This window comes from Podarcis pityusensis (genome assembly GCF_964106645.2).
Source record: "Podarcis pityusensis genome assembly, chromosome: 4".
Classification (NCBI taxonomy): Eukaryota; Metazoa; Chordata; class Lepidosauria; order Squamata; family Lacertidae; genus Podarcis; species Podarcis pityusensis.
In genome coordinates this window covers 13,773,286-13,799,696 of record NC_138027.1, presented here as the reverse complement: position 1 = coordinate 13,799,696, position 26,411 = coordinate 13,773,286, and the positions used below count along the sequence as shown (strand labels likewise).

General features: G+C 48.8%; 1 protein-coding gene across 1 annotated transcript; it reads left to right on the top strand.

The window, feature by feature from the left end:
* Window positions 1-13,171: 13,171 nt before the first annotated feature.
* On the top strand, window positions 13,172-20,427 carry FZD4 (frizzled class receptor 4). The gene is made up of 2 exons (XM_081002177.1): window positions 13,172-13,642; window positions 18,855-20,427. Exons 1-2 carry the CDS (start codon window positions 13,373-13,375, stop codon window positions 20,184-20,186), a joined length of 1,602 nt encoding a protein of 533 aa, XP_080858303.1. The 5' UTR covers window positions 13,172-13,372; the 3' UTR covers window positions 20,187-20,427.
* Window positions 20,428-26,411: the final 5,984 nt, after the last annotated feature.

Genomic DNA, 26,411 nt, shown 5'->3' with positions numbered 1-26,411 from the left:
TCCAGTAGCCTTTTATCTCTGATGGGGTAACAGCTGGTCCTGATCCCCTGGTGACTCACCTCCCTGTCTCGCCCAAAGGCAAGCACTCCTCCTGCAAGTACTCAGGTCTCTCCTTCTCTCAGACCTCAGGAGACGTCGGTGGGTTACTAGACCCAGGGGCCGCCTCAGCCTCCCTTGACCCAACCGGTAGGGGAGCAGCTGTAAGTGATGGCCCAGCTGAAGGCAACGAGGTAATCCCCACATCTGGAGCCAGGGCAGGCTCAGGCTCTTGACTTGGCCCAGCTGGTGCTTGTTGCAGGGGAACCTGTGCAGACTGGGGCTCTTCAGAATCAGGCCCCGTATTCGGTTCAGACGCCACCTGAGGCAGAGGACCCGGTGCGGACTAAGACTCCTCCGGCTCCGAGTCCGAGCCCAAGTCGCAGGCCATCACACCAAGGAAGAGCCAAGGGAAGACAGCGCCCACTCTGCGCCGGGCCATGCCGTCAAGCAAACTGAGCTGAGGAAGGCGGTGAGGTGGCTGGGTGGGAGTTTGAGAGGGGAAGAGGAAAAAAAGGAAAGAAGGGCAAGGAGAGGTAGCTGAGGCAGCTCTCAGCGGCAACGGTGGCAGCTGCTCTCGATCCCGTGGTCGAGCCAGTGGGGGCTTCAGGAGGTGAGCCAGTTGCCAGCATGCAGTCTGGGGGGGCAGGAAAGGGGGGGCAGCAGCAGGAGGGACCGCCCCAGCCTGCCCAAGCCAAAATCCTGGACATATGCTTAAATATTTTAAAAATTCCCCCAGATGCCCACGTTCCGTGTACAAGATGACCCCCAATTTTTTACTTTTTTTTTTAGCAAAAAACCTCGTCTTATACACAGAAAAATACCGTACGAACCAGATATCTGCTCTGTTTTAGTGGGAAGTTCTGTTTTTGGGCTCCCATCTATTTTTTCCTTCCCTCTTTTTTTTTCTCCAGCGCTGCTTCTAAGGCTTTTAAAAAACATCTAGCAAGTGATGCTTCTCCTACAACTTATTTCCATCCTAGGAAAAAAATTAACTTGCTTAAGTTATGCCCAACGCACTGCTGCTAAGAGACAAGAGGAGAAAGGCCAGTTAAAGAGGCAGCACTCAGAATTGGAGTCTGCCAGAAGGAGCTTAGGATGTTTTGAGTTCAGAGGAAAGGCACGGAGGTGAAATGGTAGAAGTTTTTAAAATTATGCATGGTATAGAGACAGTGGATAGATAAAGGGTTTTCTCCCTCAGAATATCATAGCTCATGAACATCAGGATAGATAAAAGACAGTACTTATTCATGCATCAAATGGCAACGAAACATAATAATAATAATAATAATAATAATAATAATAATAATAATAATCTATTTCTACCCCACCCATCTGGCTGAGTCTCCCCAGCCACTCTGGGCGGCTCCCAATCAAGTGTTAAAAACAGTACAGCATTAAATATTAAAAGCTTCCCTGAACAGGGCTGCCTTCAGATGTCTTTTAAAGATAGGATAGCTGCTTATTTCCTTCACATCTGAAGGGAGGGTGTTCCACAGGGTGGGCGCCACTACCGAGAAGGCCCTCTGTCTGGTTCCGTGTAACCTCACTTCTCGTAATGAGGGAACTGCCAGAAGGCCCTCAGAGCTGGACCTCAGTGTCCTGGCTGAACGATGGGGGTGGAGACGCTCCTTCAGGTATACAGGACCGAGGCCGTTTAGGGCTTTAAAGGTCAGCACCAACACTTTGAATTGTGCTCGGAAACGCACATGTCTCTCCCATATCGTTCTCTATGGCCATAGCAGGCGCCGCAACTTTCCAGCAGTTTGACTTCACTCCCAAAGGCACACTCCGCCTTTGTCTCCCAAGACAGACAGACGCCAACCAACATAATTAAACTCTGTATGGCCCTCGCTCCCACAGGAGGCAGTGGTGACCAACTGGCCATCCACCAAGATGGCTTTAAAAGAAGGCAAGCAAAATAATGGAGGATAAGGTTATCAATGGCTACTAACCGCAATGGCCATAGCCCTGCCATGCTCTGCTGGAGGCAGTAACGGTAAAAGTAAAGGGACCCCTGACCATTAGGTCCAGTCACAGATGACTCTGGGGTTGCGGCGCTCATCTCGCTTTATTGGCCGAGGGAGCCGGAGTACAGCTTCCGGGTCATGTGGCCAGCATGACTAAGCCACTTCTGGCAAACCAGAGCAGCGCACGGAAATGCCGTTTACCTTCCCACTGGAGCGGTACCTATTTATCTACTTGCACTTTGGTGTGCTTTCGAACTGCTAGGTTGGCAGGAGCAGGGACCGACCAGCTGGAGCTCACCCCATCACGGGGTGAGCCCTAGGCTCTGTGGTTTAATCCACAGCGCCACTCGTGTCCCTTACCCTACTATACAGAGGTAGAATTCATGCATATAGCCCTGCCCACTTTTGCCCCTGGCCCCAACCCCCCCATGGTAAGTGGCTGTCCAGAAAGTTGCCCACAATAGAATATGGCCCTCAGGCTGATGAGGGTTTCCCACTTCAGGTCCAGATTAATTAAATTGTTTAACAAATAGTGACCCCTTAGCCTGGCCTCTTGGCAGGTGAAGGAGGGAGAAAGCTTGTGAGCTTTTCTATTATGTATGTATGTATGTATATATGCGTGTATATAGTTATCTCATGCTCCCATGCCTCCTGGATTCATCACGTACCATACCCTATCATATAAAAATAATTAAGATGTAGCTGTCCGCCTGCAGATTAGATAGACAAATGTAGATATTGGCACACAGGGAGTGTAAAGGGTTTAAGATGATACTTACAAGCAGTAATCAATCAGTAGCTCTGTTGAGCTGCATTTTTAAAGTATAGACCCTTTGGGGTGTTATCTGTGATCTTCCAGATAGGAGACTTTGCCAGCTAAATATGCCAGCCTATATGCTCCCTTTCTTGCCTCCTGTCTCTTGATACCCCGCCCTCCTTGCCTTTTCCTGCTTTGATCTATTTAAAGAACCAATTATGCATGTGCTTATCTGTGCTATGGAAGCGCTGTTAATATATGCATGAAGTAATTGCTTATCTTTTCCAACTGAGGTCACCGGTTTAGCTTGCTGCCACTTTTCCCTAGGCTCCTGTTTTGAAAACACAAACTTGCCCACAGGGTATTTTTAAATTTGTATTTTAGCTAGCCAAAGAAATGCACAGGCTTCAGTCCATGAAACGCTTGATTGCTATCACTCTCGCTAAGAACATAACAGCCTGCTGGTTCAGGCCAGTGGCCCATCTAGTTCAGCATCCTTCTCTCACGGAGGCCTGTGGGAAACCTACAAGCAAAAGGGCACTCTTTCCCCTCCTGTGGTTTTCAGCAGCTGGTACTCAGAAGTATATTGACTCAGACTGCAGAGGCAAAGCATAGCCATCATATCTAGTCAGCCCTGTTCACTACGAATTTGTCCAATCCTCTCTAAGAACCAGTGGGGCTACCTTTGAAGGTGACCCGGAAACTACAACTAATCCAGAATGCGGCAGCTAGACTGGTGACTGGGAGCGGTCGCTGAGACCATATAACACCGGTCTTGAAAGACCTACACTGGCTCCCAGTATGTTTCCAAGCACAATTCAAAGTGTTGGTGCTGACCTTTAAAGCCCTAAACGGCCTCGGTTCAGTATATCTGAAGGAGCATCTCCACCCCCATCGTTCTGCCCGGACACTGAGGTCCAGCGCCAAGGGCCTTCTGGCGGTTCCCTCACTGCGAGAAGCAAAGCTACAGGGAACCAGGCAGAGGGCTTTATTTATTTATTTATTTATTTATTTATTTACGGCTATTAGCCCAGGCAGAGGGCCTTCTCGGTAGTGGCGCCTGCCCTGTGGAATGCCCTACCATCAGATGTCAATGAGATAAACAACTACCTGACATTTAGAAGACATCTGAAGGCAGCCCTGTTCAGGGAAGTTTTTAATGTGTGACATTTTAATGTATTTTTAATCCTTGTTGGAATCCGCCCAGAGTGGCTGGGGAAACCCAGCCAGATGGACGGGGTACAAATAATAAATTATTATTATTATTATTATTATTATCCAGGCTGGTGACCATCACTGCCTCCTGTGGCAGTGAGTTCCATAGTTCCATAGTTTACGGATGCACTGCATGTATAGGATTGAGATGCACATCTCACTGAGCTCTATGGGACTTACCTCTGAGTAAACACATGCCTAGGATCACATGGATGACCACATTTTTCGTCAGCTGACACTAGGCAACTCGCTTCACATGTTTTCTTTAGGGTTAGTATTCAGCTGTAACTCTTTTTGTAAAATTGTTCTCAACCAAGTTGCTTTTTGTACTGTTGCACATTTTTTCTCGCTTTTCTCGCTTTTTCTTCTTTGTAAGCCACACTGACTGTTGTTGTTGTTGCTGCTGCTGTTTTTACAATCAAATGGTGTACACATTGCCGGATTTATGTATAAGCTTAAAAAAGCTATAGCTTAGGGCTCCACTCTCTTGGGGGCCCCCAAAAAATGTAAAGGAAAAAAACCACTGGATGTGCATTTCCAAAATATAAGATAAAAAACAAGTAAAATAAAACCTACATACAGCAACAGTGTTTTGTGTTGTGTAGGCTCCTATGATGTAAGTAATGGGCCCCACCTGCTAGCCTGTGCCCTAAAATACCACTGGTTTGCTCATTTCTGTATATAGGGTGTCTACATTCCGCATGTGCAAATGGCTTTCAGTACCTATTAGGTCCATAAATTACCATATAGCATATATTCAACACAAAAAAGTGACAATTTATTGCTGACAAAGGACAGCTGGACATATAAAGGGCCCCATTCCCTTCAGTAGCTTAAGGCCTCAGCAAACCTAAATCCGGCCCGGTGTATATATTTTACGAAACAAATACGTAAGCTAGCACCTCGCTGCTGATGAACATACTTTGTACAGAAGAACACAGAAGTGGAGAGCAGGGACAGATCACAGGGTGCTGGGTAGACTTTGCCCCATGCTTGTGCAAATAGCAGCAGCAGATCATACTTTCACAAAAAACAGTCAGTTTGAGAGAAACATATTGCGTGGCTTGGCCCTAAGTGATGCAAGCCCAGTTTTCAACCTGCAGTTTTCAACACTGTTTTTTAAAACAACAACAACAACATCCGAAAGATCACTACAGTACTGAGGTTTAGGCAGCAAGCAACCCCTCTCTACATGTTCCCTGGTAGAAAATCCATCGAGCAGACATGCATCAGGCAGGCCTGAAATCCTTTGCACACTTACTGGGAGAGTCACTACGGCCAATGCCTGCAGAACTTGTTGTGGGAATGTTGTAGATACTAGGAGAGGATATATTGATTTAATAGTATCGTTCCTCACTCACACTTGTGAGTCATCAGCAGAGTGCATTCCCCAATAGATAGCAGGAAGCTAGTTGGTAGATTCGTCTTAATCTCTTTACTCAAACAATCCAATCTGGCTTTGTTCATATTCCTGGTATGACTCCTTTTATCCCTTCTAAAAAGAATAAAGACACAAGAAGCTTCTTTTAAAAGTAATAAGAAGTTTACTCACATTCAGTTCACAGTTGGATCCCTGAAGGCAGGCTTTAGCTAGTAGTTGTAGATACAGTGTGACTTACATCTTTGTAAGGATGGGCCCATGTGCTGCTGGCAGAGAGCCAGCTGTGCTGTCCAAGAGAAGAAAAGGCATCAAAAGAGGAAGGTGGCTGTGTGACTGGACCTTTTGTGGGGTCTGCAAGGGTCATGCCTACCTACCTTGTCACATGCAAAGGAAGGATGCTCCAGACCAGGTGTAACAGGAAGTTCAACTGGGTGGATCAACATCCCCCTGTCTGTGTCCACTCTAGGCAAACAGGAAGCGTTGCACTTGACTGCTTATGTTACATCCCACACTTCTGATGGTATCAGAATCCAAATGCCTCCTCACTTAACTCATGCATGCCGAACGAGAAATCTATGAACCCTGCATGCATCTTCCCACCAATGCCTTTAAGTTAGAGATCGCAAGCTGGCTGGAGAAGCATCACACACCTAGATTAATTACCAATGGTTGGAGGTGTGCCAGGACTGGAAGGAAGAGTCGCAAAGTTTTTGCAACTCTGTTGGCCAATCCTTGGTAACAATAATTACATTTAAAGTCCTATTGGTTCTAAAAGCAATTACCACAAGTCTGAGAGCAGGGCAAGCCCAGGTAACATGGGGAGCTGCCTTATATGGAGGCAGACTGCTTCACTGAGTGAATGTCAAAGTATCCCAAATGTTCTGCTCTGCTTCCTCAGCAGGAGGAATATTGTAGTCCTTTTCTCAGTGGTGCGCTGGGGCATCCTGATTAAACGTATCAAAATATTTCAGAATCATGCAATACTTGTGTTATAAGAATTTTAAGGTCTCAAATATAGAATAAATATTGATAAATGCACACGTATCTAAATATATAAACCATGGGTCTGAAATAGTACGGGAGAGCAATCCTGAAGCCATTTTGACTCTCCCAGTGACCTCAAATATACCTCTGTAGTAAGGGAGACAAATGGGGAAAGCCTTTCCGTTGTCTTTTCGCTTGCAAATCCTGTCTTAAGGGCATATTTGTGTATGAATAGGGTGAGCCTGTGAGCCTGTTAATTCAGGAACTAAAGTATTAACCATCACAAAAGAATAGCCAGACTGCCCAGGTAATGCAATCAGTGACCATTATCAGGTATCCTGGCAGGCAGGATTTCTGCTGTAGACCGCCTCCTTTTGTGATGTATGTATGATGTTTTAGGGGGTGGTCTTGGGCAATTTCAAAAGTCTATATAAGGGCTTGCGCACCATTGTTCAGGGTTCTCCTTCCTCCTGCGTGTGTTGAGTGGGGACCCTGTTGCAACAGTTCCTTTAATAAAGATCAGGCTTACTAGCCACTTTGCTTCTCAATATACTCTGGTTGACCTCTGTTGACTTTCTCCTACTGATAGGGAACCTTAGGAGGACTCTGTACAAACTCTGGAATGCCCCATAAGGGAAAAGGAGCAGGTTTTTTCCCCCTTATAATGCATGAACAATCAAGCTTGCTGCTAGGAGATGCAGCGATGGCTCCTTGCAGGAAAATTAACTACCAACCCCAAAATTTGGCTTCCTCTCCAAACCCGTGCTCAAGTTTTGCACGGTTTTTCTTTGCATCGTTTTGCAGCAGAAACCTGGCATTTTGCAGCTCCTGACAAACTGAGCAGCTGATACATCAAACATGGTGTTTGTACTTAACATTTACTACGAATCCCAAAATTTGGGATCCCCTCCACATCAGTGCCAAACTGTTGCAGTTGTTTTGCAGCAACAACTCCATGTTTTGCACTTGTGCCATATTCTTTCAGGAAGGTATTTCTGAATGACGCATCCAAACTATACATTTAAAGTCAACTTCCTTGTGCACAATATGGAGGTAAAAATGAAGAATCTGACATGTGCCTTTGTGTAAAGTACAGTAAAGGAGGAAGTCACAATCTGCAACATTCTGTGCTGTCTAAATTCTAAACCCATTTGTGCTGGCACTTTTAAGTACTGCAAGGAATTACTTAGGTCAGATTTGGACGGCTGATCATATAAATATATTTGTGGAGTGACTACAGTGCTGGGAAACAGCACTTTTATTTGTTGCGCTGTGGGCATTGGCGTAAACCTCATTTTGCGTGATATAAATATTTTATCTTTAAACACGATTGCCCCATCTCTGCATGTCATCTGTCGCGAGCTGAACAGAGCCCTTTCTTCCACATCAATATGTTCCATCACTAGCCTGATTCGGCATATGATAAAGTCTGTAAATGTTTAATCTCATGCTAAGACGGGAGCTTTGTTCTAAAGCCAGGCTCATAGGTGCCAACTCCCTGGGGACCTGGGCACCCACAAAATTCTCCATGAAGGGGCTAGGCACCCACAAATTTAGGTGCCAGGGCCATGCATGCTGCATGGTACACACAACCCCGGGCACCCATGGCTACAGGGCCAAGTTGGCACTCCTGGTCTGGCTGAATAAGAATTCAGTTGCCCTGTATCTGCCCCACATGCAGAGAATTGTGTGAATCAGCCTTGAGTCAGAGCCGGCTTACATGACCAAAGTTATATGCTGGGAAAATACTGTATTAGCAAAGGGCTAATATTGTCCTTGGGACGCTGGTGGCGCTGTGGGTTAAACCACAGAGCCTAGGGCTTGCCGATCAGTAGGTCAGCAGTTCGAATCCCCGCGACCGGGTGAGCTCCCATTGCTTGGTCCCTGCTCCTGCCCACCTAGCAGTTCGAAAGCACAAAGTGCAAGTAGATAAATAGGTACTGCTCTGGCGGGAAGGTAAACGGCGTTTCTGTGCGCTGCTCTGGTTCGCCAGAAGCGGCTTAGTCATGCTGGCCACATGACCCGGAAGCTGTACGCCGGCTCCCTCAGCCAGTAAAGCGAGATGAGCGCCGCAACCCCAGAGTCGGTCATGACTGGACCTAATGGTCAGGGGTCCCTTTACCCTTTAATATTATCCTTAGTCCAGTAGAGTCCTGGGTGGTGAAGAGTAGCTGAAAATAATGATTATATACTAAAATATATCTTCATTTTATGTATTTTTATTGTAGGCATCAGAAGTATACAATATAACATAAGGACATGAGATACATCCCCCTCCCCCCATTTTACAATGAGAAACCTAATCAAGTCCTTAGAAGGTTCTTCTTCATTGTCACCAGGAACTACTGATAACAAGCTCTTTAACCATGGGCAGATAATGAGGCTTATCTCAGCAACAGCATCATCCCAGAGACAACCCCAAAATAATAAAATCATGAGACCACGAGGGTCATCTAGTCCAACCCAATGCAGGAAACTTTCACCCAACACGGGGCTCAAACCCCTAACCCTGAGATTAAGAGTCTCATATTCTGCTGACTGAGCTATCCCAAGGGATGGAATAATGTTTTAAAAGGAAACTGTTTATAGATCTAATTGTTTTTAGACTGTTTTAATGCTTTTTTTGTTGTTGTTTTCGTTCTTAAATTGTTTGTGCGTTGGCTCTATGTGGCTCCTCGGGGACAAAGGGCGGGATATAAATTCAAAAAATAAATGTATTTGCTGCTTTGTTTTCCAGCATAAAATGCTGGCTGCAGCGTAAGTAGGGGTCCAAGCCCTGCAGGACCCTGAGCAGCAGCACACACAAAAAATTGAATTTGTGGAAACTTCCTTTTAAATTTGTGCTAATTGTTTGTTGAGGAACATTTTCCATATCCAGTCCAGATGGTGGTTGGTATCTAATGCCTCCCCAATTATTTTGATAAGTATTAATTGATTTATCTGTATCTACAAGAGTTCTGAATATTGTGCTCAAATGCACAACTTTTATATTTTCCCAGAGAGATTATTATTATTATTTTCATATCCCACCTTTCTCTCCCAGGAACTCAAGGTAGCGTACATGGTTCTCCCCTTCCTCATTTAATCCCCACAACCCTGTGAGGTACGTAGTTTAGGCTGAGACTCCTGCATTGCAGGGGATTGGACTAGAAGATGGCCCTCAGGAACAATTCCAGCTCCAGTTCTGTGATTCTACAAAAGGCAGTGACTGGCCCAAGGTCACTCGGTGAGCTTTGTGGCCAAGTGAGAATTTGAACCCTGGGGTCCTGGTTCTGCACTCTAACCACTACACTACACTGCCTCTCCAACTGCCCCAAACCCTGAAGAGCTATTTCCAGGCAGACGAGACTAGCCTTTCCCAAGCTGGTGCCCTGCAGATGTTATGGACTAAAACTCCCACCACTGCTTCCATTCCTGGTGGAAATTGTAGTCTAGAACATCTGGGTGACACTTTCTTGGGGAAGACTAATCTAAGCAATGCATGGATCATTTGTCTGATTTTCCAGATGTCTCCTGGCCCATTGACTTATCTTCTACTGGATTCCCATCTGTCTCCCCCCCACAATTTAGTTGTTTGAATTGACCCTTATTCTTCCTATGCAAAATGGTTTATTAGTTGTTTGACCAGTGGAATACCACAGCTGTCTGCTCTTATTTAGGGGGAAACAATGACTCTTTTGTGTTAGGCTGAATCTTATCAGGCACATGCTGCAACATAATGAATGGGTGCAACTCCCTGCAGAGGGTTGTAGATGGGTCTTATCTGAGAGGGGACCCTTGCAAGATGTGCGAGGATTAGAAAAGGGTGTGAGAGACGTTTGGGAGATGCAGAAGAGGGCGTGGAGATGAGAGAACAAAAGCAATCCTGTCACACTCAACAGTATTGGCACAGACCCAATCCTAGGCATGCTTACTCAGAAGAATTCCCAGTTGAACCTTATACACAGTTGCTCAGGAGAGAGCTTCCTTCAGCTCAGTGGGTTTGAGTTGATGCGCATAGGATCTCACTGTAGGTGTGTAGAGCATTGCAGCCTCAGTAGGAAACGGGAAGGAGCATTTTCAAAGAGCCTGATGGAGCTGGGCTTTTGGCAAAACTGATGCAACTAAGATTGCTGGAAGAAATATCAACAACCTCAGATATGCAGATGACACAACCTTGATGGCAGAAAGTGAGGAGGAATTAAAGAACCTTTTAATGAGGGTGAAAGAGGAGAGCGCAAAATATGGTCTGAAGCTCAACATCAAAAAAACGAAGATCATGGCCACTGGGCCCATCACCTCCTGGCAAATAGAAGGGGAAGAAATGGAGGCAGTGAGAGATTTTACTTTCTTGGGCTCCATGATCACGGCAGATGGTGACAGTAGTCACGAAATTAAAAGACGCCTGCTTCTTGGGAGAAAAGCAATGACAAACCTAGATAGCATCTTAAAAAGCAGAGACATCACCTTGCCAACAAAGGTCCGTATAGTTAAAGCTACGGTTTTCCCAGTAGTGATGTATGGAAGTGAGAGCTGGACCATAAAGAAGGCTGATCGCCGAAGAATTTATGCTTTTGAATTATGGTGCTGGAGGAGACTCTTGAGAGTCCCATGGACTGTAAAAAGATCATACCTATCCATTCTTAAGGAAATTAGCCCTGAGTGCTCACTGGAAGGACAGATCCTGAAGCTGAGGCTCCAATACTTTGGCTACCTCATGAGAAGAGAAGACTCCCTGGAAAAGACCCTGATGTTGGGAAAGATGGAGGGCACAAGGAGAAGGGGGCGACAGAGGAGGAGATGGTTGGACAGTGTTCTCGAAGCTACTAACATGAATTTGACCAAACTGCGGGAGGCAGTGGAAGACAGGAGTGCCTGGTGTGCTCTGGTCCATGGGGTCACGAAGAGTCGGACACGACTAAGCGACTAAACAACAACAATGATGCACTGAGTCCTGCTTCCTATCTCTCCCACTGAGGCAGTGTGTTGGAATGGTAACAGCTCATAGAATCATAGAGTTGTGACCACGAGGGTCATCCCTCTGCAATGCAGGAATTGCTTTGCCCACTGTGGGGCTCGAACCTGCGAGCATAAGATTAAGAGTCTCACGCTCTACAAACTGAGCAATCTTGTTGAGGGAGAAGAGGCCTGATGGAGCTGTTGTTTTACTCCAGCTCCCATCAACCCCAGCCAACATGACCAATAGTCAGGGATGAGGGGGACTGCACTGTTAAACTTACCATGGAATAAGCCCTACTGAATACAATGAAGCTTCTGACTAAGCAATAGCTTCTGACCATAGCAATAGCTCCCATTGTGGCATAGCTGGTGGGACTTAATGGATAAGGAACCAAACTTTTAGTGTCATTCTCCCAGTTCTGTGGATTCCCACATGACAGGGTGAATGTTGCCAGCCTTCACGTCTTGTTTGCAGACATCATGGTAACACAGAGTTGGTCTGCCAACTGGCCTGGTGCCTGAAGCCAGCTCCCCATAGAGCACATCCTTGGGAGAGATCCTGCCATCTTCCATTCCATGGACATGACCTGCCCCGACTGCAACCAAACATGTCTCTACAGCCACAGCAGCCGCTGCGACCTTCCAGCAGCTTGACCTCCCTCCCAAAGGGGCACTCCTCCATTATCTCCCAAGACAGACAGATGCCAACAGGTTCTGTCAAGTACCATCCAATAGCAGGCACCTTCTGTTTAAACCTTTAAATGTTTTAAATGTTTGCTGAAAACATTTCTATGCTGCAAGGATTTTGAAAAAAACGTCTGCAGTAATAGCAAGTGATATGTGAGTTAAGTGTTTTCATGTGCTTTTTAACGTAATTTGTGTGTAATTGTTGTAAACCACTTTTGATTTTCTTAAATGACATTTTAGCCCACGAGTATTCTTCATAAATAAATTGATAGAATCATAGAGTTGGAAGGGACACTGATGGTCACCTAGTTCAACCCCCTGCAATGCTGGAATCCTGCCCACAGCCATCCCTGGGTGGCCTTGAACCGCCAACCTTCTGGTTAACAGCCGGTCACACTGACCCACTGCACCACAAGTGTCACAAGGCATAAAAAGTTACCCTCAACAGCTGGCCAGTACAGCGAGTGGGATGCAAATTCTGTTCAGAGTGTCTGGTTGGTGGTTCGAGGCCACCCTGGGAATCCTGCATTGCAGGGGGTTGGACCAGAATGGGGCCCCTTCCAACTGTACATATCTATGATTCTAAAGCCACAAAATGCATAAGATACGTGCTCCTGTTCATGTTTGTTCAGCAGCAAGCTCGAAGATCCTTCCGAGCAAGTTTGCAAAGAATTGCAGCCTTGCAGGGGTGCCAACTGGATTAAGCCCTGCCCCACATAATTGATCACGTGTTGCACCCCCAAAAAATTTAAATGGCAATGCCCATCAACTTTGGAGAGGGCGGAAGTTGTCCCCCTCAAAAAAAATATTGGAGGAAGGGGAAGAAGAGACCTCGGCCCCTTGGAATTGGTTCCTCTGCAGCCTTGCGCCCCAAGCCGGAGCTAGCCTAGACGGCAGTCCGCCCCCTCCACTTCCCAGGCGGTTCGGTCATTTTCAATTCCGCCGAATGCGCTAAGCAAGCTCCGCCGCGGCGCTCCTTCGCCCTGGGGCACCGAAGCCTCTTCCAAACGGCCGCCGTCGCCCCGCCGCTCCCGGGAAAGTGACCCCGCGCGGGCTTCTAACTTTCCCTCGGTGGGCGCGGCTCCCTATCGGGGCGGGCCGGCCCCTCCCCCGCCCGCCGGCCCCTCCCCCGGGCAGGTTGCTCCCCCCACCCCTCGCCGGCCTCCGCCATTGGCCGCGGCGCCTGGCGTTCGCTGGAGGGGCTGCCTCGCTTGGTGTCACCCCGCGCTGCGCCGCCGGCTCAGCCAGACGCGCGCTCCGAGGGCGCACGGGCCGGGCGCACGGACTGTACGGGCGTTTTGGGTCGGCGGGGCCGCTTTGGGGTGGCGCCTCGCGGCTTCCTCGTGTCTCTCGGGCTGGGCTGGAGCCCGGCGGCGAAGGGGAAGCCGGGCAGCTGGCTGGGCGATGGCCCCGGAGCCGGGGGAAAACGCTGCCCGGCTGCTGCTGCTGCTGCCGCCGCTGCTGCTCCTGCTTCTCCTGCGGGCGCAAGGCGCGCGCGGCTTCGACGAGGAGGAGCGCCGCTGCGATGCCATCCGCATCCCCATGTGCCAGAACCTGGGCTACAACGTCACCAAGATGCCCAACTTGGCCGGCAACGACTGGCAGCCCGACGCCGAGCTGCAGCTCACCACCTTCACGCCGCTCATCCAGTACGGCTGCTCCAGCCAGCTCAAGGTGGGTCCGACGTCTCCTCCAACCCCGGCCTCTCCGCGCCGGGTATGGGCTCTTTCCCTCGCTCGCCAAACGCCCAGGGATTTATCCGGCCCTCGAGGCTGGTAAAGGCTGCCGCTTACCTTGGGCTGCGCGCCGGCGGAGCTCCCCACGGACGCTTCTCCTTGGGGAGTCGTCAGCCTTGAGCTGCGCCCAGTTGCCTCCCGAGGGTTGCGATCCTGAGCCCACTTTACGTAGGAGGAGTAATCCCGTTCGGACCGCACCGGGCTTTAACGTCGGGGAAAACGCGCGCAAAAGAGAACGCCGCTCAGCCACTTCTGGGTTTTTCAAAAGACTGGTGTTTTTTAGCGCCAGCAATGAGCCAGAAGTGGACGCTGCGGCTGGAGTGAATGCATGAGAGGGTCTCGGGGCGTGTGCAGAGTGCATTTCCCTTACCGCTGTGGGAAGGTGGTGATTCGTCCTCTGAGGGTGGGAGCGCACTTCACAAGCCTAGACGTGGGGGGCTACGTGCTCGGGAGCGGAATGCTTTCTGTTCATGCTTAAGGTTACTGTTCTCTTATTGCTGCACACAAAAAGGAACTTTAGCCAAGGATGTTGAAGGTGGGTGGTGGGGCTCCGCCTCAGACCCAATTCTTCTGCCATACCTGGCGTGTTATTCACTGCTAGGATGAGGAAATGGTGAGTGTTCCCCACCCTTTCGAAACACACTCATGGCAGCAATGGAGAGCCTAATCCATTCCTGGGTGTTTCCAGACAGAAGGCTTTGGGGGGATCAGGTGTGGCTGATTCAGCCGGGAGTCTGAAGCTGGCCAACTCTCAAACAGGGCGGTGCGTTGTGCGTGCCATGCCCACCCTTCATAGTTCAAACCTCAGACGGGGGGGCTTATTGGATCCGAGTCCAAAAGGCTGGAGATCAGAGTTGCCTTTCTGCTTGAGTGTAAAGCCCTTTCGCTGTTCGACGCTACTTTTTGCTCCCTGTGCCACCTGCCTCTTTGTGTTTTGATTTCCATCTCCTCCTTTGTCTCTTCCCCATTTTGCCGTGATGACCTGATAACGAACCTCTGGTGTCAGTAGCCCTAAACGCTCTGGGATCCCCGGTTCTCGGAAACCCAATAATCCAGCCTGCTGCCCCTTTCAGGTGTTCCCTCCCTCGGCCCGGCAGTTTGGTACAGAAAAGCTGTTGAGCCCTCCAGCGGCAGGCACCAACTTTAATCCAGCTCTGCCCCTGCATGGCTGGAGCTTTTGCTGGGCAGATGTTGCTAAGCCGGGCAAAGCCACCCCTGCAAGAAGAACTCCCCCAGGAATCCTGTTTGCCCTGTGTACCTGACCCCTTGAAACTCAGATACATACACCCCCAATTGCACAAGGACGGACACGCTAGACTTCTGCACAGCCCCAGGGAAACGTGTCTCCTTCTCCTTGAGCTGCTTTGTGGAACTTTGCACCAGATATAGACCATCTCCCTCCTTTGTAGAGCTGACCTGAGCCACGCAGACACACCCTCTGATTGCAGGAGAGTCTTCAGAAAGCGATGCTTCCGCAGGGGGCTTCCCAGAATCTTGCATTCGCTGGGGAGCCGCAGCAGGTCTGCGGTAGACTTTCAGTTCTTTTCAGTGAATTGCCACGGCTCACAATCAGTCCAACGCCCGCTTTGCTATGCTTTGGCACAACCTGGCGCAAAGAGCCCAGAGGGCAGATAGTAGCTGACATTTAGAAGAGAGGAAAAACACACACAAAAAAACAACCTTTGCCAAGTATCTCAAAGCAGCAGGTGCAATTGGATATTTACCCCCCCTGGTGGGTGGGTGGAAGAGGGAGGGAGAGAGAAGAGTTCAAATTAGGAACGCCACACATTGAGACATCTTCACAGCTTTCTGAAGATGGGTTGCAAATTCTTGCCATCCAAGGTGAGGAGGGTGGCAGGTGCATTTAAGCCAACCAGGATTCAGCCCTGCCCCCGTCATTTGCGGTTTTGTTTTGGTAATTCTCTGTTCAGTTGCAGTGAGGAAGGTTGTTTGCTCCTTTATTTTCCAACTTGCCCGTGGGCAGTTAATATCTAACTTGCAACTCTGGAGTGCAAAGCCACAGTTCCAGAAATCCCTGTGCATTTCCTGCTTTTCCTCCATGGAGTCCAAGGCTGCATATGTAGTAGTTCTCTCCCAGCTCCCACCAAATTTTACAACAACCCTGCGAGGTTGGTTAGGCTGACCCAGGGGCATCTAGTGAGCTTCATAACAGCAGCAGGGATTTTGGACCTGCTTCTTCCTGGAACTACGATAGTCTGAGACGAAATGTCAAAGCTGCTTATGCCATTTCCCTTCTATTGTACGCAGAGCAGCTTGCAACGTAAGAATAAAAACAATCAAACAAGTGAGTTATAAAATATGCAACTAAACCACACTCTTCTGGGCCTGGAAGGAAACCGGCAGGCTTATGCAGACATGCGAGAAGGAACTTTTGGTGCAAACATTTCCACTGGGTGTGAATCTGCAGATAAGAAACCCACTTACAATAACATCTAAATCCAGGAGGGGCTGCCAGGGTGAAACAGAATATTCAAAAGATCTCTCCAGTTCTCTTTCGCTTCCCGCGTTCTCCCCCCTCCCTCTCTTGAGGTTAATTTACCCGTGAAGTCGGAAAGCAGTTGGCTTAAGAAACGATGGAGCTGAAATGGTCCCCCCCCTTCTGATTGGCAGGTTATCCCTGCCTGAATGTATGTACCCTCTGGCAGCTCAGGAATTTGGACTGCGGCTCACACGGGAGAGAGTGCGCTCTGAATTGGAGTTAATAAACAAAACGAGGAGCAGCTATGCCTGGAGTATTCCAGCTATTTTCACACCACTGGAGAGAGAATCTTTGAGTTGACTTCTAAATGGAATGTACTAAAGAAATGGGCAACTGTGCAGCTTCCAAGCGCAGGCGATGGCAAATGAAATGCTCGTTTTTTTCATGCAGTTAAAACAGCCTTGCAAATAAGCTCAGACAAGTTACTAGCCCACAGATATTTTTATTAGCCCACATTAGTAACTGCGGCCTAAGATTATTGTGATGTTTTAAAGCATTCCTGCCTGGTCATAGGATCATAGAATCTTAGCGTTGGAAAGGGACCCCAGGGGTCATCTAGTCCAACCCCCTGCAATGCAGGAATTTCAGCTAAAGCATCCTTGACAGATAGCCATCTCAGATGGTCATTGAGAGGGATTCTGTACTTACTGCTGGCAGCTAAAGTGGTTGTTTACAAGCTTAATTTTCCTTCCTTCTTTAAAACTGTTTCTTAATGGGAAGCCTGGTATTCTCTTGCATGTTTGGGAAATAAAGCTCTTTCAGAGTTTAAAGAGACAGGTTTAATTTAAAGAGCATAGGTCTTGGACATGTCACTGAGCCCTTGTCTGAAAAATGGGAGTAATGAGACTATAAAGCACTTTGCTAGACTTATTCCCAGCACTACCAAAACTTTCAGAACCCTAAGAAAGGGAGAAAATCTGTCGAAACTTGGAAGTTATCCTGCCCATGCTCACTTCATAAATGCAGAGTTTTAAAATCTGTATCTGAGGGCAGAACTCAAAACTTGGGTTCTTACACTTGCATTAAATAATCCCCGGAAAGAATAATAGTGTGGCTTAGAATCATGAATTGTACAGTTGGAAAGGGACACCAGGGGTCATCTAGTCCAACCCCCTACAAGGCAAGAATATTCCGTTTGATTCTGTTGCATGGGTCAGGCATGATAGCCAAGTCTTTATAGAATTGAAGGAGGAGATGCTCTGGATGGAATTGTAGTCTGGGAGGGGGGAGATATATCATTGCCCTTTCCCATGAAATTTACCCTCTGTAGCATATTTTCTAGTTTTTGAGTTTATACAGTGGTGCGTCGGTTTCAGAACAGCGCTGTTTATGAACAATTCGGTTTACGAACGCCACAAAATTGGAAGTAGTGTCCCGGTTTGAGGACTTTTACCTCAGTCTAAGAATGGAATCCGAATGGTGGAAAGGCACTGGCGGTGGGAAGCCTCACTAGGGAAAGCGTGCCTCGGTTTAAGAACCATTTCGGTTTAAGAACGGACTTCCGGAACAGGTTAAGTTCGTAAACTGAGGTACCACTGTACAGTGGTACCTCGAGTTAAGAACTTAATTCATTCTGGAGGTCTCTTCTTAACCTGAAACTGTTCTTAACCTGAGGTACCATTTTAGCTAATGGGGCGTCCTGCTGCTGCCGTGCGGCCGCCGCACAATTTCTGTTCTCATCCTGAGGTAAAGTTCTTAACCTGAGGTACTATTTCTGGGTTAGTGGAGTCTGTAACCTGAAGCGTCTGTAACCTGAAGTGTCTGTAACCCGAGGTACCACTGTACTCCTTAAAAATTCTTGTGTTCTGGACCAAACTAAATGTGCCTTGTCACACAATTTGGTGTTGCAGAGCTTTTTGTTTCGTTGTTTAGCAGCAGTATAGCCCAGTCAGGACTGTCGTGTGGTGGGGGTCTACAGTCTTAACCAGACTCCCCTCCCTGATCCTGCAATCTGCCATGGAAGGAGGAAAGGGACCATCACAAATAGTCGGAAGGCCGGGTGAGTCCTGACTGGGACAGTGGCAAAGGGATTGAAACTCTCCCTTCCTGCAGGCCCAGCCTGGGACATTCCCCCCTGGAGCCACCTATTTCTTAAACAAGCAACTCTGCAGCATCAAACTACATGATAAAAGTTAGGGTTTGCCTTATTTTAATAAGTGAAAATCCTGACACAAAATAAAATTGCCTATTTTTAAGGGAAATCGGGGGAAAATGACATTCCTGGCATGGCTTGCCATACATCCGGATTTTCCTGGATGCTCCTGCCAATTTCCACCTGGACACTGCTTATCACCACAGCATTCCAGATATGTCTGGGAAATTCTGGACGTATGGCAATCCTATAAAAGTCCCATCTGGTTTGGCCCATGGCCTTCAAGAATGAATGATGTGCTTTTTCTGTATGCATTTTGTGAAATATAGCTCTGTGCTGATCCTTGGTGTGACCTTGGCCAAATCTTAAAGTGTGAGCAAAATGCACACTGAAGCTTTTGCAACTGAACACTTTCAGGTTTATGTTCTGTATTAAAAAGCGATTCCCAAGTTTATTTTCCCTCAGTGGCTTGGGGTGGGGAGAGCGTGCTGGTGCCTACCTACAGCCTCCTAAAAGTTGTCTTGTCCTTTCTTTCCTCCCCCTCTCTCTTTCTTCCAGTTCTTCCTTTGCTCCGTCTACGTCCCCTTGTGCACGGAGAAGATCGACACCCCGATCGGCCCCTGCAGCGGCATGTGCCTCTCCGTCAAGAGGCGCTGTGAGCCGGTCCTGAAGGAATTCGGCTTCTCCTGGCCGGAAACCCTGAACTGCAGCAAGTTCCCGCCGCAAAATGGCGACAACCACATGTGCATGGAGGGCCCGGGGGATGAAGAGGTGCCTCTTCACAGCAAGTCGCCCTTGAACCCTGGAGAGGAATGCCACTCAGTGGGATCCAACCCGGACCAATACATCTGGGTCAAGAGGAGCCTGAACTGCGCCCTTAAGTGTGGTTACGATGCCGGCCTCTACAGCCGCTCGGCCAAGGAGTTTACAGACATCTGGATGGCTGTGTGGGCTAGCCTGTGCTTCATTTCCACAGCCTTCACGGTCCTGACCTTTCTGGTTGATTCCTATCGGTTTTCCTACCCCGAACGCCCCATCATCTTCCTGAGCATGTGCTACAATATTTATAGCATCGCCTATATCGTCCGGCTGATCGTGGGCCGGGAGAGGATTTCCTGCGACTTTGAGGAGGCGGCAGAACCTGTCCTCGTCCAAGAAGGCCTCAAGAACACAGGATGTGCTATCATTTTCCTGCTGATGTACTTTTTCGGGATGGCCAGCTCCATCTGGTGGGTGATCCTGACCCTGACCTGGTTCCTGGCCGCAGGGCTCAAGTGGGGCCATGAGGCCATCGAAATGCACAGCTCCTATTTCCACATCGCGGCCTGGGCCATCCCCGCCGTCAAGACCATCGTCATCCTGATCATGAGGCTGGTGGACGTGGACGAGCTGACCGGGCTGTGCTACGTGGGGAACCAGAACCTGGACGCACTGACGGGTTTCGTGGTGGCTCCTCTCTTCACCTATTTGGTGATCGGGACCCTGTTCATTGCGGCCGGCCTGGTGGCTCTGTTTAAAATCAGGTCCAACCTTCAGAAGGACGGGACGAAAACCGACAAGCTGGAGAGGCTGATGGTGAAAATCGGGGTCTTTTCGGTGCTCTACACCGTCCCGGCCACCTGCGTCATCGCCTGCTACTTCTACGAAATCTCCAACTGGACTATCTTCCGCTACTCGGCGGACGACTCCAACATGGCGGTGGAGATGCTGAAGATCTTCATGTCCTTGCTGGTGGGCATCACCTCCGGCATGTGGATTTGGTCTGCCAAAACGCTACACACCTGGCAGAAGTGCTCGAACCGGCTGGTGAACTCTGGCAGGGTGAAACGGGGGGAGAAGAGGGCCGACGGCTGGGTGAAGCCTGGGAAAGGGAACGAGACTGTGGTATAAAGTGGACCAACGCACGGCGGGCGGACCTGCCGGGTGCACTCTCTCTCCGCCTGTGGGAAGAGCCAGGTTCACGCGAGCAACTGCGGCAGGAACGTCGCAGTGGTTTGCGTGCCACGGAAAGAAGCTGTGCTTTTTGGGAGGTGGTGGGGAAAGGGCGCGCAGAGAAGGCCTGAATAAACTGCAAGGACTTGTTTGTGTGTGTGTGTGCTGTGAACAGCAGGGCTTTGCTCCCGCAAGAAAACAGCAACAAAGGGAGCCTGCAGAGGCTTTCAGAAGCTGTGAAGACAAAAAATGGGAACCGGTTGAAATGCGGCATCCTTGTGCCTTGAGGAGTCTTGGGACTTAGCACCTCCTAGTGACGCATCATGTGCCTTCTCTTTATTCCTCCTCACCCTGCCCTGAGTTGTATTTTTAGCTGCGTGTCTTGTGCAGGAAAGAATTTAGAAAGGGGATCTCTGCTGCTGTTGTTCTAGGGAACTCTTCTTCAGGGCTGCTGGCTTCCAGGGACTTGAGATCCTGCTGCGCAAAGGTCTGCCGCCATGGAGGGTTGGAAGGTGAACGTTCGTCTTCCAGCGCCTGCCCTGATGTCTGCATGCCACTAGGGCTGTCAGATAATCGGAAGCCAAGCACAGTCCCTATAGTCTATGCCAGCCTAGGACAACCTGGCGGCCTTCAGCTATTGCTGGGTTACATCAGCCCCTGCCCGCACCCCATGCTGATGGGAGTTGTAGTCCCAACAACCTCTGGAGTCCACAAGGTTGTCCGAGGTCAATCCAAACCATGAGTAGGCAGAAGGTAGCTTACTGGTAGATTTCTGAGATGTTTGCTGTTGGTCTGCAAGGACGCCTGACTCTTAGATGTTCAACCATAGCAGCAACACAGTGACCCTCTCTGAATTATACTGCTGAAATGAAGGAAGCCTGGGGTAACCCAGGGGTGTGTGTGTCTGTGTGGAAGGCCTGTAAGATCTATCCAGTTCTGGGACTTGGAAGCACATTTCTGGGCTCAGATTTCTTTCGTTCTTTCCCAGTATTAGGTGTTCTGCACAAGCTCCAGGTGCTGAACATCAGGATCTTAAGTTAAAAAGCAAAACCAAAGGAGATCCTTGAAACTTGCTGCCCTGTGGTCTCAGCAGTGGCACTCTCCCGGCTGCGAAGGCACTGCTGCTTACAAGAAATAGACAGGATAAGGGTGGTGAGTGATGGGTTGGCAGCGTTGGGGTCCTGCTGGTGTATGGGGGATGTCGCCCTCCAGCCATACAGCTGCCTGTCCCTGCCGCAGCGACATCACAGCCAGGAGGGTGCCTCTGCCATTTGTGCCCCCCCTTCCTATGCCACTGCTGCCCGGTCCACAGCTATAAAGCTACTGGCTTGCTAAAATTCAGGCATGTCCACGACCCCCTTCTTCCTGTGCTATAAGAAACCCCTGGCTTTACTTTGAGAAGCATTCACAGACAGGCTGAACTGGTAGAGCTCTGTGGCTCAGGCTGCAAAGGCTCTGGGCTGCCTCCAGACAAGGGCCACACTCGCACCTGTGCTGCTAATTTTCCCAGGAACTGATCTACCACGTTCAGAGTAATTGTATGGAGCAGCCTTGTTGGACTGTACCATTTCTAGCTGCAGTTGCGAGACTAGCTGTCTAAATACCCATGATCATTTACGACACCCCCCAAATCTTCTTGCATGTAGAAAGCTAGCACCTCAGGGAGAGTGCTCGGCCCGAATCTGTCACCTTGATGGGCTAGTTTTCTTTCTTTCTTTAAAGGCCAGGATTTAGGGAGCATCCGACATGCAACTCCCACCTGTTGTCTGAAGAGGTTACAACCTCGATAGAGGGCGAGAGCTTGTGGTTGCTCTCAATGCTCAGGTCAGCTTTTGATAAGTCCATTTGATAAGATCCATTCATGCAAGCTGTTGGGTTTAATGGGATTTGGATGGCGCCGTCCTTTGGGAAATTCACCGTGTCCTCTTGCACGGTTCTTGTTTCAGCGAGGCTTTGTGCAAGAGAGTTGCCTGCTTGGCTGTGCTTATTGGGAGAGACAAAAAAGTTGGAAACTGAGAGCCTAACCTTAGCTTGCAGCTAGATTCCCATCTCTCTTCTCCCTCTCCTTTTCCCCGAATCTCTTTCAGTCTTCCCCCAGCACTGATACATGACTCTGCTGTTCCCAGTGTCACACACTCTCCAGTCTCAATCAGAAAAAGTGCTCCTTTATTTTTATAGTCGTCTTTCCATCTAGAGCATGTGGGTTAATAAGGAAAAGTGAGTGGAGGGTCATTTCTGACAATTGGCTTATTCAGAGACTGTTTTGTTTTGGTTTCTTTTTCTCTCCTCCCCTTGCCTCGCCAAACCCCCCTCATTCTCCCCCCCCCACCGGCCACCGCCGCCCCAGGCCCTCCAAGTAAACCTATCAGTCCTTCCCCGGAGACCCATTGCATTAAGCAATTAAGGCTTAATATATTTCACTCTGTGTGATTGCATCTGTGTCGACGCCGGTCTGGGCAAACCGAAATGTTAAGTTCCTTGGCAGCTTTGCCTGTGCACAGATCAGTTGCATAATTTGTGTGTCAATTACAATTAAAAAGACATTCTCCAGCCATGAGACCAGGGGGTACAGCTGACTCACTCTGAACCAAAATGAAAGCGCTGTTTGTGCGTGCGTGTCTTTATCAGTCTGAGAAGAATGTGAGTGCACGCTTTTCTTTTCTTGTCTTTAGCTAAAAGGGTAAGCTGCCCCCTCACCCCACCTGCCCTGTTACATGACCCCAAGAGAATAAACCTGGCTATTGCTTAGTGAGTAATGCCATCTTAAAGCTAGGCAGCCAAGTTCAGTGAAGCAATATTTAGCTGGTGGGAGTTTGATGACTGTAAACTTGACTTTAGCCTGTAGGCAGTTGGCAGAAGCTGCTCAGATGTTTGTCAGAGAACAGAATGTTAATGGTTGCCCGATTGCCTGGCGGGCAATTGCGTTCACAGCACGGCTTGCCTTCCTTGTGTGGGCCTTGAATTCAAGAGTTTTCTTCTTGCGTCCCTTCCCTGTGCATGCACAGTCCTTTCTCCAATGTGCAAATGTTGCGCATGGGTGGCGCATACCATGGAGAGCAGCCGGGAGGGGGAACCTGCGGCCCCTCCAGATATTGCTGAATCCCAACTCCCATCGTTCCTGACCTTGGCCCTGTTGGCAGGGGAAGATGGGAGTCGAGTCCCAACAACAAGCAGAGGGCCATCATTTCTTTGTAGGAGAAGGAGGTGCCACTGTATAGGCACATGTGCAAACCAAGTGCTAAAATAATATCCCTCCCTCCCCGGCTGGTACTTTTGGGTTGGCACTGCAAGCACAGAGCTGGGAGCGTGGAGAGCTGCACATGTCTCCTGCTGCTCTCCCTAGGCTCCTTTTAAAAAAAGAAAAGAAAATCTTTCCGGTCGAGTTGGCTGGTGATAGAAGGAGTTGCAGTAATATTTTCCCCTCTCCCTTTCCAAAGAGGGACGCGGGTGGCGCTGTGGTCTAAACTACAGAGCCTAGGACTTGCCGATCAGAAGGTAGGCGGTTCGAATCCCCGCAACGGGGTGAGCTCCCATTGCTCGGTCCCTGCTCCTGCCAACCTAGCAGTTCAAAAGCATGTCAAAGTGCAAGTAGATAAATAGGTACCACTCCAGCGGGAAGGTAAACAGCATTTCTGTGCATTGCTCTGGTTTGCCAGAAGCGGCTTCGTCATGCTGGCCACATGACCAGGAAGCTGTACGCCGGCTCCCTCGGCCAATAAAGCGAGATGAGCACCACAACCCCAGAGTTGGTCACAACTGGACCTAATGGTCAGGGGTCCCTTTACTTTACCTTTCCAAAGATCATTCAAGTGCCTCTTTCAAGCTGCCTCGATCAATGCATATGACAGATTGTTTCTGCTGGGTGCCTTTTAAAAAAAGCACCTGCTCAAACCTGTTGGCGCTAGAGAGTTCTTCCGTAGTTTCCTTTCTCCCTTTTCACCCACTTCAGTGGCTACGTCCGAGCTACTGCTCCAGAGGTTATTTCAAGCCCACCCACCGGTTCCCATGTTGCCAGTGATAGCACAGTGCAGGGAATTGGCCCGGTGCTCAAATGCTAGTTTCTCCCCAGGATGAACGGTGATTTTCTACCACCACTGCTTTAGACACCGGCTGCATTCACAAGGCAGTTTATTCCTTTTCCACAACTTCCCTCGAACTCCTAAGCTCTGCATTCTATTTGAGCTTTTGCAAAACTTTAAAAGTCACTTCTGGAACTATCGTGAAAAATTGTGTCTGTGATATTTGCTTCCAGAAAAATAAACCTGTTTGCAAATACAGTCATACCTCGGGTTGAATGCGCTTCGGGTTGAGCGCTTTAGAGTTGCACTCCGCAGCAACCCGGAAGTAATGAAGGGCGTTACTTCCGGGTTTCGCCGCTTGCGCATGTACAGACACTCAAAGTGACGTCACGTGCATGCACAGAAGCAGCAAAAAGTGACGTGTGCGTGCGCAGATGTACCGTCGCTAGTTATGTTTGCTTCTAGATATGAACGGGGCTCCAGAATGGATCCCGTTCGTATCCAGAGGTACCACTGTACAGTGGTACCTCAGTTTACAAACTTAACCCGTTCCGGAAGTCCATTCTTAAACTGAAAACTAAACCGTTCTTAAATTGAGGTGCGCTTTCCCTAATGAGGCCTCCTGCCACCGGTGCCCTTCCACCGTTCAGTTTCTGTTCTTAGACTGAGGTAAAGTTCACAAACCAGAACACTACTTCCGGTTTTCCGGAGTTCGTAAACCGAATAGTTCGTAAACAGGGCTGTTCTTAAACCGAGGTACCACTGTAATATGGATGCTTAGTGCACAACTTGCACCACTATATTCCAAGAAGTGGCTTGCTTTTGTGTCATTTGAAAGCTGAAAAATAATGTGGAAATTTAAAGTTAGGGAAATGTGATGTTGGGCTAGGCCGCCGTACGAATGCAGCCAAAGTAGAGTTCCTCCGAAGCTCAGGGAACCTTGCCATAATAACACGGTGCAAACCCATTTGCTCCTAACATGCTTTCTCCAAACTGAGGGGTCCACAACCCCCATCAGCTCCACCTAGCACAGGTTTCCAAAGCATTTAGAAGACCCCTCAGTAAACTCACAAGCAGAACCTGAGCACAACAGCGCTCTCCCCACTTGTGAGTCAGCTGAACTAGCTCAGTCAGTAGAGCAGACTCTTAATATCAGCGTCATGGGTTCAAACCCAACGTTGAGCATTACAGGGGGTTGGAATAGATGACCCTATGGGTCCCTCCCAGCACTACAATTTATGATTCTCAAAAATGTGTATAATGAATAAAGAATATCCTGGCAAGTGACCATCAATGATAATTCCCACTTGCTATTGGTCTGCCTTTTTAAATATTTAGGTTTCCTGTTTTATAATCTTAGTGCCAGCCAGGTGAGGGGAAATTGTACCTGAGAACTGGAGCATAAATACATGGTCCCAGCTATAGAGTCTCTGCCTGACAGCTGTGTTCCTCCATTGTTTCTTCTTCCCCATGTGCTATTACTAGGCGATCTCCCTCTCTGCTGTTGGCTTTGGGGGTCATGTGGCCTGGGCCACCTTCAGCGCCACCAAAAACCATTACAGTGGTACCTCGGGTTACTTAATTCGTTCCTGAGGTCCATTCTTAACCTGAAACTGTTCTCAACATGAAGCACCACTTTAGCTAATGGGGCCTCCTGCTGCCACCGTGCCACCGGAGCACGATTTCTGTTCTCATCCTGAAGCAAAGTTTTTAACCTGAGGTACTATTTCTGGGTTAGCGGAGTCTGTAACCTGAAGCGTATGTAACCTGAAGCATATGTAACCCAAGGTACCACTGTACATGGCAGGTGTGGGGGGTTTGATGACCCTTCACACAAACAGTATCATGCCTATATCCCACATCCCGACTGTTGTGTGTGGGCCCAGGAAGGAGATATCGCTGCCACGTATTCGGTGCGCAGATGTATCCACTGCTTCCCGGGGGATGGCCCTCTCTCAATGTCTCCGTTCATGGAAATGCAGTTTGGTGTGGTCACAGGGGCTCTGCCCCAGAACCCCTTGCAAATCTTGCATCCTTAATAAATAAATGAATTCTAAGGACCCTGTGGCTGCATCTCTTGCGAATGTAGAAATGGCCATTTGTCTCTTGGACCCTGATCTGTCCATGACTTCAGAATAAAGGAACCCTGAATTGGCGAGAGAGG